Source organism: Eretmochelys imbricata, chromosome 2 (assembly GCF_965152235.1).
Source record: "Eretmochelys imbricata isolate rEreImb1 chromosome 2, rEreImb1.hap1, whole genome shotgun sequence".
NCBI lineage: Eukaryota > Metazoa > Chordata > Testudines > Cheloniidae > Eretmochelys > Eretmochelys imbricata.
The window spans coordinates 137,968,935-137,984,171 of record NC_135573.1 but is presented as its reverse complement, the minus strand read 5'-3'; the positions used below and the strand labels follow the sequence as shown (position 1 = coordinate 137,984,171).

At 44.6% G+C, this 15,237-nt stretch overlaps 1 protein-coding gene across 1 annotated transcript in view; it reads right to left on the bottom strand.

The window, feature by feature from the left end:
- Positions 1 to 1,060, bottom strand: part of DNAH5 (dynein axonemal heavy chain 5) — a 308,983-nt gene extending 307,923 nt beyond the window's left edge. Inside the window, exon 1 of the mRNA XM_077809166.1 lies at positions 761 to 1,060. Coding sequence (XP_077665292.1) covers positions 761 to 1,060 — 300 coding nt within the window. The remainder of the gene's footprint in view (positions 1 to 760) is intronic.
- Positions 1,061 to 15,237: the final 14,177 nt, after the last annotated feature.

The window sequence follows — 15,237 nt, the reverse complement described above, 5'->3', positions numbered from 1 at the left end:
TGTGTGACCATAGCACAGCTGTTAGGCAGAAAGTCGTGACAAGGGGACACCTACAGGTGCCTGGCAATACTTGGAAGGGCCGGTTGGGTTGAATGCCTCTTCTTCCCTTCTCCCCCCAGGGGAAATAGCCTTCTACAGTCAATATACCAGTCTTTAGTTACAGAATTTTATTCTAGCCGTTTCCCTTTGAAAGGCCTGTCAGCCTGGGATCATGACCCAGTGTCAGGGCTCCCAACTCTCTTATCGCCCATGATCCCCATGGAGGGGTTGGAGGCAGATTCCCGATTGACGAGTCCTTTGCCCGGAAGAGGCTGAAAGCCCCTGTTTGAGGGCACTGCTCGGGTTGCCGTGGCGTTGCATGGGGCTAGCTAGTGTGTGTGTCGATATCTGCTCTCCCCTGGGGGCACGCCTGGGCCCTCGGGGAGGAACCCGAGCCCGCGCTGAGGCGCGCGTGACTGGTGGCCGGATCGAGTCTCTCTCGCTTCCCGCCCCCGAGGACACCGAGCACCCTGCGCCCCCCCCCGACCCCCAGAACGCGGCACGCTCCGAGCAGCCGCGCGCGCCTTCGCTCGCCCCGCCCAGCAATAGCCGGGCCCCGGCCGCAGCGCAGTGACCGCTCTGGCCCATGTTGCCCGGCGGGCAAAAGGCTCCGCGTTGCTGCCGCCGCCTGCTGCTCTCCCTGGGTGGGGGGGCCGGGAGAGCAGCAGAACCCCTCCCCCACCGCCCCGCTTCGGACCGGAAGAGGCACCGCGCGCCTCACCTGCATTTCTTTGATGTTCTCCACCGGCGCGATGGGCTGGGCGGGTCTGGGGTGGCGATAGCCCGGCTTGGCTTGGGGCTGCGCTCTGCCCGGGGGGGTGGCAGCGCCGCCGGCGGCAACCGCACTACGTTGATCCGCAGCCCCCTTCTCCATCTCCTGCGCCCCCTCCAGCTCCCAGGGGCCCTGAGCGCGGGGCAGCGCCGGGTGCGCTCTCCGCCGCCGGCTTTCAGGCCAGCCCCGCAGACCCTGTTTGCTGCTGCTGTTTCCATGGTGAGGAGGAATCCTTAGACACTCGCTCATGGTCCCCAACAACGGCCTCCTCCCCCGGGACCATCTGCCTCTGGGCGCAGCTGCTCCGATTCACACAGCCGGCTCGCTCCAGCAATTAAAGAGCATGTGCCCTGCGTTGTCGCTCGTTTTACAGCCAGCCAGCTCTCGCTTTGAATACCAATGACCTACCTGCGTGCCACAGATTGTCTCAAGAGCAACTTTATCACCACCTAGCCCCAAGTCATAACATTTAGATGCTCAAGACCTGCCAAACCAATCCGTCCCCTTCAACCCTAACAGCTGCCCTGTCAGCATGGGAATGGTCATTCTCCCCCCCACGTGTTTTTTCCACCTCCTTTTTACTTTCCCAAACAATACAACTTCATCTGGCATTTAAAAGCAGATTTATTTAACAACCCCAGGCCAGAAGTGCATGGGCCAAAGCCCTGCCCTTGTCAGTGGGAGCAAAGCCACCTACCTCTCTGCTGGAATTGAGTTGAAAAATCCACAGGGCTAGTTTTATGTTGTATCCCGGTCACCTACACTGGAACGACTCAGGCATGGGATAATTTGTTCCTCTTAACAGCATACTCAGCTATTGCAGCTCCAAGCAACAGGGAACCCTCAGTGCCATTTTACAGTCCCTTCTTGAGTAAATCTTTGAGCTTAGATATTAGTGCATGAAGTGTCAAATATTTCTACCTACTCTGCATCTCTGCATCTACTGCTAAGTGTGTGTGGAGCTTGCCCCAGCCCTCTCCAGTGCAGCGACACCAAAGTAAAAGCTGCACTGGCAGTGAAGAAGCAAGTGACCATCACTGTGTAGAAGCTTGCAACACCAGATTGCTACCGATCAGTCGGGAATCAATTTGGAGTTAGAAAATCCACCATAGGGGCTGCTATGATGCAAGTGTGCAGAGCCATTAATCACACGCTGCTATGAAGGACTGAGTGATTTTGGGCAACAAGCGGGACAGTGGATGGTTTTGCACCAATAGGGTTCCTGAACTGTGTGTGGGGGGGGTGATAGATGGCACACACATCCCTATTTTAGCACCCAACCACCTTGCCACAGAGTACATCAACAGAAAGGGCTACGTTTTATGGACATCAATGTGGGATGGTCAGGGAAGGTACATGACACATGCACCTTTAATATCACAGGCCTGTTCAGAAAGCTGCAAGCAGGGACTTTCTTTCCAGACCAGAGGATTACCATTGGGATGTTCAAATGCAAATAGTGATTCTGGGAGACCCAGCCTACCCCTTACTCTTATCGCTTATGAAGTCATTTTCATTTCACAAATGCCAATCGTGTCTCTCACAAGTCAGTGTACATATGGCTGTGATAGTCTGTACTCTCCACCGGGGCATAGTAGTAGGGGTATCGCAGAGGCCCCGGACGCCACTTAGAGAGAGGGAGAGGGAGTGAGTGAGTGAGTGTGTGGGTGTGTTCCAGAATGCAGTTCTCTATGGGCGACAGAGGGAGGCAAGCACAGGTCTGTTGAACCTGAAGGTCAATAAGAGTCTCTAGCATGTCTCCTTGCTGCTTGAGAAGTGCCAGTATGTCCTGCTACACTGCACATCTCTCTCCTTCTCCTGTGCTTTTCTCCTCTCTGCTCTATCATGGTCCATGAGAGCAATCCTCCAAGCCCTTTACTCGGTATCCAAAGCACCAGAGACTTTCAGGATCTTTTGGAACATGTCATCCTGTGTCCTCTTCCTTCTCATCTTTATCTGGCTGAGCCACTCCGCTGGTGTGGACAGAGAGACCCTCAAGGCCAGCCACATTTGCATCTGCAAAAGATACAATGCACCGGGGTACTGTTGTGAGTGTATTCACAAGATAAACGGAAATTTGGTATACTGAACTCATTCCCCTTGATCGACACAAGTTACAAGCACTACATTCTCACTTCTCCTTGGGATTCATAGAGCACAGCAGCACTCCCAGCCATGGTGAGTATAGCCAGGAGGTGGTGGGGAGGAAGGGGAGCCGGGACAAAAAAAAGTGTGTGGGTGGAGCTCACTGGTATCAGTAAATGCGAACAGGGCAATTGAACTGAATACTGGCACCATTTTCTACAGGCAGTGGTGATTTTAGCTGATATCTCACTCCTGAGGGGAACAGAGGTTGAAAAGGAACAGCTCCTACATGCATCCAGCTGCAGACTGGGTCTGTATGCTGCTAGCCTGTGTGCTGCAGTGGTGCCTGCTGAAGCAATTGCTGAGTGGCGTGGGAAAGTATCCCACCGCAGCAGAAGAAATAAGGCAGCTCTCCCCAGAGACCTTTGGCAGAGGATTGCAGACTACCTCCAGGAAACTTTACTCAAGATCTCTATAGAGAACTCATAGGACATCCCAGCCCACATAAACTGTTCTGCAGGCCCCTGCTGCCTAAGGGGCGGGAGGGGATTCTATAACGGAAATGAGAAGCAGATATCAACTCTTCTTCCACTGGTTGTTTCACTATCTCTTCTAGCATGATTCAGAAAAGAGTAAATGAACAGATGTGTCCCTGCACTATCACAGCAAATTGCATACTTATCAGAGGTTCCTTTTTCTGCATCAGGTTTGCCCATGTTGGACTGTAGGGACTGGCTGGACTACTCTGGCGTCAAAAACAGGTCTGGCTTGCTGCACTACTGGATCCCCCATTCACCTGTCCCCATCCTCCTCTTTCTCATCCAATGCCACCTTCTCACTGTTCGCTCCAGGGGCCTGAGACTCCAGCTCCCCCAAAGTATCCCGGGGCCCTTCGGGATAGTGGTGGGGTCTCCACCAAAAATGGCATGCAACTCTCCAAAAGTGGCATATCTGCAGCTCTGCACCAGAGCAACTGTTAGCTTCTCTGGCCTTCCAGTATACCTGCTGAAGCTCCTTGCCTTTCAGGTGGCACTGCTTTGGGTCCCTCTTGTAGCCCTGCTCCCCCATGCCCTGAGTGATCTACTCATAGATACTGACGTTTCTCTGGCTGGAACAGAACTGGGCCTGCACAGCCTCTTCTCCCCACAGACACAGGAGATCCACCACTACCTGTGTACTCCAGGCAGGAGCACATTTGCAGCCTGGAGCAGGCATGGTCAGCTGGGCAGTTGCTGAGTGAGCTCTCCACACTAAGCAAACAGGAAATGGAATTTCAAAAATTCCTGGGGATTTAAAAGGGGAGGGTCATGCGTACCTGTGTATCTTGCCATCAGGCAGTGGAGTTCAAAATGGTGACCAGAGTGGAACACTTCCTGGAGGCTATTAAAATCTAAGTAAGTAACACAGTGTCTACACTGACACTGCATCACCCTAACTACATCGACCTAAGTGCTATGCCTCTCATGGACGTGAAATTACGTTGGCATAGCAGGCGAGTTACATTGGCAGAAGTGACATTTTAGTTTAGATGTTTACAGAGTTAGGTCGACATAAGCTTCCTTGCGTTGACCTAACTCTGTAGTGTAGACTAGGCCTAAGTCTACAGCCTCCCAGTCCACTAACCGGTGTTGAGCTCCCAGTTTTTGGGTCCTTTATTGTATATTGTCATGAATGTATGGGGGGGGAGGGGGCAGAGGGCCACGCCCCCCACCCACACACACACTTTTAAAAGTGGGAGAGCTATGCCTTACACACACACACACACACACACACACACTCTCTCTCTCTCTCTCTCTCTCTCTCTCTCTCTCTCAGCTTCTGCTGCCCCTGGAATGGAGTTTGAAGATGGTGGCAACTCACCAAAAACCTAATACAGGCTATGGATATTTAGTCTAGGTCTTTCATATCTTTTTAATACTGAATAGCTTTGGGTTTCTTATATGTGTAGTATCCAATTTCTAGTGTGACTGTTAAATTAACCTCTTCCATCAAGAGGTCAAAGAAATGGAAATTTCCTTGTTGATATTTGTTTCTGGATGCATTTGAAAATTGGCTTCCACTTAAATAACTAGTAGAGAGGCATCTGTAATGGGTTCTTTTAAGAGATCTTTATCTTTACTATCAAGTTCTGTGAGTGAAGAGTGGTGAAAACCTGCTGACTAAGAAATCCTCAGGTTACCTGAGAGGGCTAATTGCATTTTCTTGTAAAAGACAGCTGTATTAAGTTGACACAATTACTTTTGCTGTGAAAATGGATTTAGTTTTAGTTCTGGTCTATCATGTAGCTACTATTAGATAGTTTGGATTCCTATCTAGTATGTTCACTCAGATGTTTAAAAACTTGGTATCTCACACAGTATTGTCAACATCAACGATTCAAACATGAAATTTTAAAAATGAGATTAAATTTTGGGTTCTCTTTTGAATTTTGAGGATATACCTGGTACAAGTTTTAAAGCTGTTCTATGCAATCATGGGGGCTAGTAAACCTTTCAGAAACTCAGCTTTTATTTTCATGTAACCCTATGACCCAGAAACCAGGGTTTAAAAAACAAAACACAACCATATACAAAGCAAACATGAGATGAGACTATCAGGGGTTGCCTACACTATGCATAATGCCTCCTTGAGAATCAAAGTGCTGCACGTGTGGGAGCTCACAACCCCCTCAACTGTATCCCTTATTTATCATCAATAACTTTTATTAAAATTACTTGGACAGCATGTTCATTGAACTTAATCCCCCTTCTATAACAAATTAAAGCACGCTAGGGTTAAACGCTCACAAGACTTTGCCTTATTCCTGGTGTCAGATGGATGTGCACAGGTATAAAGTCTGAGGAAAAAACTAAATATGCAATTGGCTGCCTACGTGAAGGAGTTCAGCAGCTACTGCTCATCATCCCATACCTGCATAAAGACTTGATCCTACTAGTCAGTGCATGTTTCTCAGGCCCAAAACCAGCACTCCACCATCTGCAGCTGCTCCGTGAATGCCAACAATAGTCTTGACTTGTTTCTTTCTATGTACCACAGCAAGTTAGCCTCCAAGGAGTCATCATGTTCCCTGTGGTTCCTCTGGTGGCTCTGCAAATACTGCTGGATCAGGAGCATTGTGCTCGCAACATTCATGACAATAGTGCAGAGCTGTGCAGGATCCATTCTTCCCACAGAGATAGCAGACATGCAGGTTTGCAGGGCTTTTGAGAAGAGGCACGAAACATTATGAGAGGCAGATACAGTTATCGGATGGAGAAAATGCATCATGGGATATTGAAACCATATTCCCAGTCACCTTTCTGCGACTCATTTGCACTGCCTTCCCAAAACACCCTGCACTAGATGGTGGCGAGTTGCACAGAGGGGGTGGTTACCTGCAGTGCACAGTTCTCTGCATCAGTGCAAGTGCTGCTGGTTAGGACGTGCACCACCGGCACAAGGAGCATAGTGTGGACATGCCAAACCAATTTAATTACTGTGGTGGCTGCACATCGACATAACTTAGGTCAACTTAATTTTGTAGTTTAGACTTGCCCTTAGGTTCTAATCCTAGCTCTGCCATTGACCTGCCATGTAACTTTGGACAGTTCACTTCACCTCTAAGTGTTCCTCTTTCTCCCCTTTGTCTACGGCTGTATCGACACTGCCACTTTCAGCCCTAAAACTTTTGTCATTCAAGGGTGTGAAAAAACACACCCCTGAGCAACAAAAGTTTTAGTGCTGAAAAGTGCTCGTTCAGGGTGGGCTTTTTTTAATTGCAGGGAGAGCTCTCCCCTGGTGATAAAGCGTGTCTTCACTGCCCACGTCACAGCGCTGCCGCAGCCGCACTATAACGTGGGTTGTGTAGACATACCCTAAGTGTAAGCTCTGTGGAACTGCAACTGTCTTACTGTGCATTTGTATAGGGCCCAGTTCAAGGAAGCTCTGGAGTCAGTAGGTGCTACTGTAAAATCATTCCTTCAGGCTTTGAGAAGTGCCACTCATACTATTAGTTATTTTATAAATAAATCAGACATAAAAATCTAAATATTCATTTGTAATACTTTTATGCTTAAAACATTAATATATTAATGCATCAATGTTGGTTACCATTTAAATCTACAGGAATTGCTATTGGTTAGCATGAGATCAAGCTCCAGCCCAAAATTTGTGCAATAGAAAATTTTTTTCTTCTTGTTCGTTTAGAATATTTCCCCAAGAGAAATTAGTGGCTAGTATTGCTAAGCCTTGCACTTGGAAGATTTTGAGTTAATTAAGGAGTCTGAACACACAAATGTTGCTGACAAAGAACAGATGTAAAAGGAGAAAATGAAGGTCAAAAACTTAAAGTGGAATGGCTAGTGCAAGCCAGTAGCAAACTGGGTAGATCAGGGTCCAAACAGGAGACTGGACTGAGGTAGGGATAGAAGCACCAGAGACACTTCTACCCGCAAACAAAACCATATGTGGTTTTACAACAGCTATGTTTCCCACTGAGCCCACCTAAAGAACTAGCAAAATTAAAGTGACTTAGTTTGGTACGACACATCCTCCATGTGATTGTTATCCAACTCTTAGCCCAAGTGAGAAAGCAATCATGTCTCTGAGCAGGTCTTATGATATGACAGTTCAGGCCCCAAGATCCTATAAGATTGGCTGTTACCAGACTTAGAAGTCATTTACCACTTGCACATAATTCCAGGTGCCAAGGCCTTTTCCATTAAGGATTTTATGCTTAACTGAGGTAGTCTTCTAAAGCAAGATGTTTCCTCAAAAAGGATAAAATGTGTGCTCTCCTCTATTTATTTTTGTCATCCTTAACCTGTCAGCTATGTTGAATCCCTTGATTTTTCTTCCAGCAGTGGTCCCCATGCTGGACAGTAGCAGATTCAGCAAGACAGCTTGAAATACTATTGTAAATGCTCTGATTTCTGTTGTAGGAGCACAAAGCCTGCTGTACTAATAGTTTTCCCAGAAAGTATTTTTTTTAGTCAACAGAATTAACATTGTACAGATGGCTCCTACATTATAACGCAACATTCAACAGTTTACACAGGTTGTAACAACTGAACTGATAATTCATCTTCAGTCATTCTCTTAAGAACCTTACAATAAATAGCTCATCCTATAACATGAGCTAAACTTTACTAAGGAAGTAATGTTTTGACAGCTATCCATTTGCTTTACTTTAAGTGGGTAGCTCCGCTGATTTCTACAGAACTTGCATAACTGTTTGCACGATTGGGACATTGTTTGGAATAACTGTTGTTTGTTGTTGTGGTGGTGTTTTTTTTTAAAAAGCTAAAATTGTAAAACTTTCCCCCTAAAATACAGACTAGTCAGAAACTATTAACAGTGCCTCCTTATATATTCAAGGTGGGTGAGGTAAAATCTTTTATTGGACCAAATTCTGTTCATGAGAGACAAGCTTTGAAGCTTATACAGAGTTCTTCTTCTGGTCTGGGATATGTACTCAGACTAACATGGCTCCAACAGCACTGCATACCTCCTTATGACATTTATCATTATACTTGCCCAAATATTTATCTGAACAAATATTCGTCTGAACAAAACCCCCAGTTTCAGTGGTTCTGTTGAATTTGTATTTCCATACCACTTCAAGAATAGACAAGAAAGAAGTGTTCTTTAAGTTTATTTATAAAGCTGTGGATTCTATGATTATCCATAGTTGTACCGCTAGAGTTTGGAACAGAGTTAAAAAGAAGTGAGTTTTTGATCTTAGCCCACATGTGGAATATTATGAGAGTTTATTATTAGGAAGGTGTGAATGCTAGTTTTAATTAATATTTGTACTTTTGCCAAGACCATGTGACTGATGGCATTTTAAAATTCTAAATTAATAGGCAGGACTCCAGACACAGCACTAAAGTTGAATTATGATGTCATCCTCTATTCCTGAGGCCAAACTATTCCTTTTGAAGGTGTATTTTGGTACATGTGTGAACACATTTCTCTCTCTGTTTGCTGATCTGCTTCCATAGTGTTACTTTTATCATCTTGTCAAAGAACAGTTACTAGAGCTCCACCGTGCATGTTCATTTAATGTTCGATTACAATAGCCATAAGAAACTGAAGAGGATGGTAGAAATATATCAAAGATCTCATTCCCACTCAGAAAGAGCAAACACAGATGTAAAGTTGGGCTTTAATTTGCAATATCACTGACAACATTAGTAAAAAACAGGAATTCATTAAGCGGGGGGAGGGGGAATTCCCACAGTTGTCTTACTAGACATTAGTACATCATAATGCTTCCTCAGACAGGATCTCCTCTAAAAATATTACTAAGGCAAAGGAAACTGCTCTTCACCACAGGGCTCAGAGTTTGTACACAGGACATGTACAAGATCCCATCTATACCTTTTTACTGTATACTGAAGGTGTCAGATAAGTGTAAAATCAATGCTTTGTGATGCACATTTTTGACAAGCTATACAAAAAAGGTAGTTCTCAAAATTTAAGAAGTCTGCAACCATACACTGTAGGTTTCATGAAACCCTTATAAAAATGGGAAAGATGGGAATGAAGTAGAGAAAGTGATGGTTGCACAGTCACTGTCAATATTGTGTCTCCATGGCGAGTAATATTCCTTGCGCTCCCTTGAGCCCAAAGACTGCTCTTAGTTAGTGGTGCTAGCAATCAGAAAAGGGAAAGGAGGAGATGTGGGGCCATGTCCCCTACCCTTTTACACAGCCAGCAGAACTGAATAATGATGAAGTCCAATATTGCCTTAACTGAACTCCATTGGATAGCTGTATACCCCCCTTGCATGTGGAAATAAAGGAGTTCCAAGCTGTTGCTAATCTTGTAAGCAGTTGCTTCTCACACTTAGCAGGGAGTAGGATCCAACCAATGAGAACCAGCAACTTCTCAGTAGTTTCACAGAACTTAAATTTTACAGCCTTTTTAAATAAGACATTCAACCCCTAAACATATTTTTAAGTTGCATTAATTAGGTCGATATCATCTCTTTAAAAGAAGTACTTTTAGGACAAATACATTAAGAGTTTTTCCTGGGCCATTGATGAGAGAACGTATTTTTGATTGGTGAGCTCAAATCTCAGAATCACAGCCCACTTGCATTCCCTCAGGAACATTGCTCCTAGCAATACTGCTTGCCTGAACACTGCTGTCAACACCTGGCATTATCATCCCCTAGCAAGACCCGGACCAGCACTTAGGGTAAGTTTCTGCCTGTTTTTGGGGGGGTATGTGAATGGAAGAAGGTGGGTCACTACTTTCTGCACTAAGGAAGAGGTGTGTCTGCTCTGGCAATGCTTGCAGTACAGCATTGTGGCCTGTGACCCTCCAGCCTGGGTCCTTAAGATATCCAAGAAGTATGATACTTGTAGTTTTCATTAATGCTCCTTTACACCTCAGTGGCACTGGAAAGAGGTCCTCGTGTAAATGAGAATAAGGCCCATAAGCTTCTACTGCTGCTAGCGAAAGGAAAATTTTTAGTAGCTGTGTGTAGACTTAGGGTTTATAGCCTCTTCATAAACCAGCCACTAGAGGGCAAAATAATACCAAACACTTGAGCTGGTCTGATTCTATCTTCTAGTACCTAAATATGTACGTTACACAGTTATCCTTTAACATGACGCAGTGTGCAACTGCAAATAATCCTATTCTTGAACCTCTATCCATGAACCAAAGCAAGTCCAGCACACTGGGCTTATTGTTAGCAGTTAAACAGATTATTTGTCCGCAAATATAAGCCCTAACAATTTTAAGTTCAAAGTTGATTATATTTTGGTTATTAATATTATTGGTTGTTGATTGTTTGTAAATTTTGTGTCCCTTTAAGATGAACTCAGTAAATCAAATTGACTAAATGTCAAGCCTTTTTTCAGCACATCTCAAAGCATTTCACAGACATGCAGGGCTAGATAGTGACTTGGAGTACAACATGACAACTAGGCAAGTGACAATACTTTGACCAACAAACAGTTGAGCTGTGCTGCCTGTACACATAGTGCCATCTAACAAGTCCCAATGATGACCAAATGAGAGCCTGATTCTGCCACCCTTGATGAAATCACTGGGACTACTTGCACAACTGGTACTACTCAATGTAAGTAAGGGTGGCAAAGCAACTATTCTACTGTGACACAAAGCAAACCAGAATAATATAGCCTTTAAAAAAAAAACATTAGCCACCCACATCACCAATGCAGAAGTTTTTAGCCAAATACAATCCAGCCATGAAAAAAATCTGCATATAATGGCCATGATCATTGAGTTGGGGTGGCACCAAGACTGCGTTTTTTTGGAATTATTATTATTTTTATTAGGTTGGTTGCTTTCTCCATCCCCCCACCCCCCAAACTGTTGTCCATAAACAGTGTAAGGAAGTAAGGGGATGCAAAACGGGCAAACCAAATGCCAGCTCTGGCCAAGGCTGTAGGCATTAGCTAAGAACTGACAAACTCATAGCTGGAAACCAAACCAGCTTACCTCCATGTTAGTTTTGTTCAAAATAGGAATTAGTCTTAATGTTGTCAGTGTTTAGACTCTATGAAATGTTTGTAAGTTGCTGCATGCATTAATTTCACTTGTAAGGTCTGTATTCCATGATACAAGGTAAAATAAAAGATTGTTTTAAAATTGTAAAATACCTGCTCTGAACTTGTGAAGTCAGACAGGAAGACTATCCAAAATTAAGTAGGCTATTGTAGAACAAAAGCTTTATTAATTGCCCCATCTTCCCACAGAGAAGCAGATGCAGAAAGCCATGTCCCATTTGTTTGAATGCTGGAAGAGGGAAATAATAGCTAAGACAAAGATTTTTCATCTCTTTGCTGTTTTGACTCTCACAAGGGCTGGAGCTAAGAAACAAAAAAGTAGAGCTCCCAAGGGTAGGCCTGGGTTAAGCCTTAAAAAGACAGATTGCTACATCTGTCGCCTTTTGAATCAGCCTGAACTCTTACGTATATATATTTGCTTGCTTTAACCCGTTAACAGCATTTCTTTTTCGTAGTTAATAAACCTTTAGTTTTTATTACAGGATTGGCTACAATTGTCTTTGGTGTAAGATCCAAGGCGATTGGCTACATTACTGTTTAAGTCTCCTGTCAGCTTAGAGCAGCTACAGGCCACTGTAAGCTCTCTAGTGTAGCCATAGCCTAAGGTACAAACTGATCTGGGGTAAGTGATTGGTCTCTTGGGGCAAGGAGCAACCTGAATATTTTATAATTTTTTATGGTGTCAGTGACCATTTATTACTAAGTCCAGTTTGTATCAGTGGCAAGATAGACTGGAGAACCCAAGCGGACTGTCTGTGACTCCATAGTAAGACTGTTACAGGGATCTAGGAGTTCACATTTGTTACTGGGTTGGTGAAATCTAATCAAAGAACATGCCACCAGTTTGGGGTGTCTGCCCTGTTTATGACAGTCTGCCCTGAGGTAGGCACTCTTGATCATGAGTCATCCAGACAGCATGATGGGGGGCACTATATGTCCCCTTAGCCTCCTACATGGCTGCTTTGGACAAGTCATGATTGAGTTGTTGTTAATTGCATAGTTTTAGACTGCATGATGCAAGTACCTGGAATTCTTCTTTACTGTAGGCTGTCCACAGATAAAGCAATCATTTATTGGTGGGTGGGGAGGAAGGTCACTGTGTCCATCAATTCGGCACACCCTAGGGGCCAAGACAGGACCTCTGCACACACCTGGCGTCTGGTCTGTGACATCCAGGCGTTCCTACACACTGGTCCAGTCTTAGGAGATTCAACCCTCCAGTTGAGTCCCAGATATTTCAACATTCCAGGGTAAACACACACACTCTCACACACACGCACAAAGAAATAAACGCAAATCAGCAGTCACACTGGCAAGGTAAGGCTCTTTCCTCAGAGAGCCCCTGGTGAGCAGTGGTCCCAGTCAGGTTCACAGCCCAGTCTACAGTAATGGTCTCTCAACTGCCGTTCAGCATTAGGCCCACCCACTCTCCCCCTTCCAGAAAGGGAACCATAAGACAAAAGTCATTTCAGAACCTTCTCCCTTCAGCCAAGAACTGGAGATCTGGGATATGTCACCTATACAGCCAAAAACAAAAAAAGACCACTCCAAAACCATGGCAGAGAGTCCCAGAGCCCAGGTCAACTGAGGAGCCGCCATCGGCTGAACCTGCAGACGCGGCAGGTAAACAAACCGGCCCGGCCCGCCAGGGGCTTTCCCTGCACAAGCGGCGGAACAAGTTTGGGAACCACTGGTCTAGAAGATACACACAATAAACAAACAGGCATGCATGCAAGCTCTGACGTACATGCTCATCTGAACGTATTGATGAATCTCATGCCATTGATGTACATTTCAAACTGTTAGCAGATAATGGTTTAAAGATCTGACACTAACATAGGAAGAAAATGAAAATCTGTATCAGAATATGTTTCAGAACACAAGGAAGTATTCAAAAGTTAAAAAAAAACAAAAACAGGAGAAAAGGATTAAGCTGAGTGTATGCGCTGTACATGGCATGGCCCCCATTATTAAATGTAAATATTTATAAGCTAATAGTTCTAACTCTACAACCATAAACTGTTTATTCAAATGAAAAGGTTTATTTGGGGATTAGAGATATATTGTTTTCTTAAACTCAGAGGTGGCATTGTGTTTTGAGTTCTCTGTTAGTTCTGCAGCAAACTATATTGAATTCCATTAATCAAAGCATTAATCTATTAAATACTTTTTTCCCTGTCCTTCTGACCACCAAAATAAACCTCCATATTTACCCAGAAAAATTATTTTTTCCCCACCAATTTTCACCTGTTTTTGTTGTCGTTGTAATAAACACCAATAAATTTCTGAGAAAAATTACATAAAGTAAAAACTGAAAATGAAGGGCCCTACGCATGAGACATGACTCCGGGACAGAAAGGAAAATCATCTCTTAGCATGAAGCTTCACTCTTAATATTATGATCCCTATCTTAAAACCTAACAAATACAAACTGTATTCCAGCCACACCGTTGCCAAATTTTGTGTGGCTCCCAACAAGGGAGCTTCATATGCATGACAGCAAAGCACTTATTCTCCCCAACCCCTTTACGAAGTGGAAGCAGGTGTGGGCAGGATGAGGTGGCACAAGACAATTCTACCCCCTCCATCCACAGAACAGCAGGAGGCAGTGCGGATGGAAGGGCAGGTGGGATTGTATTCCTCTCCATCTATCACACCGGTCAAAAGGATGACCCTACTGGACCATGGATGGGTTCAGAAGTTGGTTATGGGAGCAGTGGGGAAGCGCTTGGGCAGCTGGTAAGCTGAAAGTGCTCACGTTCAAGAAAATGAAGGGATGCTTTGGGAGCTGCAGGTGCTGATGCTGAGGGGAGAAAGAAGCTCCTGTGTAGCTAGAGGAATGGGCGTTGCTTGTGGGTGGTGATGGATGAGGGTGCCTGGGCAGCTGTTGTGGCTGGGAATGGGAGGGCAGGCATGATGGAATGGGAGGGGAGGGAGGCTACACCAGGTTGTTGAAACAAGCCTTTAAAGGACTATTCATTTGAAAATCTGTAAAGTTAGTACATTTTTAAGGGAATGGTTTAGATGTTTAAGCAAACAGGTTTAAAATAGCTAGACTAGTTATGGACAAATCAATCCCTCTTTCTTCTGCAGCTTCTTCATTCTTTTTCTTAAGAAAGGACATTAGGAAAAGTTCTGGAAGAGATCATTGACTTCAGCAGTGGAGAAGATAGTGGAATTAGTAAACCAAGACACATTAGAAGAACACCCAGAAAGTTAGGTTTTAATTAGAGGTAATTAGCATCAAGTCACAGAAAGGAGTTCATGCCTGACAAATCAGACAGACAATCTCTTTTTAAGTAAAATACAATTGATGGGAGAGCCGCTGTGGATATAATTTACCTGCTCTCTAGGACAGCTTTGATACAGAACCACATAAAAGACTAATCTACAAAGTCAGTAATTACACTGTAGGGGTGAGCTAATTATGTGGATAAAGAACTGGCTTGGGTAGTAAAGACAAAGGGTAATTGTGAATGATAACAGTTTGGGCTAGAGCAATGTGATTAGTGGAGTGCCATAGAGATCAGAAAGTACTGGGAGTGCCTTTGTTCACTGTACATGTATCAGTTGTGGTAAGGAAATTGAATCTGCTTAACTGGGCAGAAACTCAACACAAAGGAAGAGAGCAATAAATATCAGAATGTCTTGGACAGACTAGGAGCAACAGGATGAGTTGCTTATGCAATTCCATTAGGAGAAATGGTGGCATGAAGCAGTGGGACAAAAAAAATAAATTATTTTGGTTCATTGGGGTAGGGCACTTGCCCCACACAGGTAGATGGAGGGTTAAAGCAGCCCTCAGTGGGCTGCGCA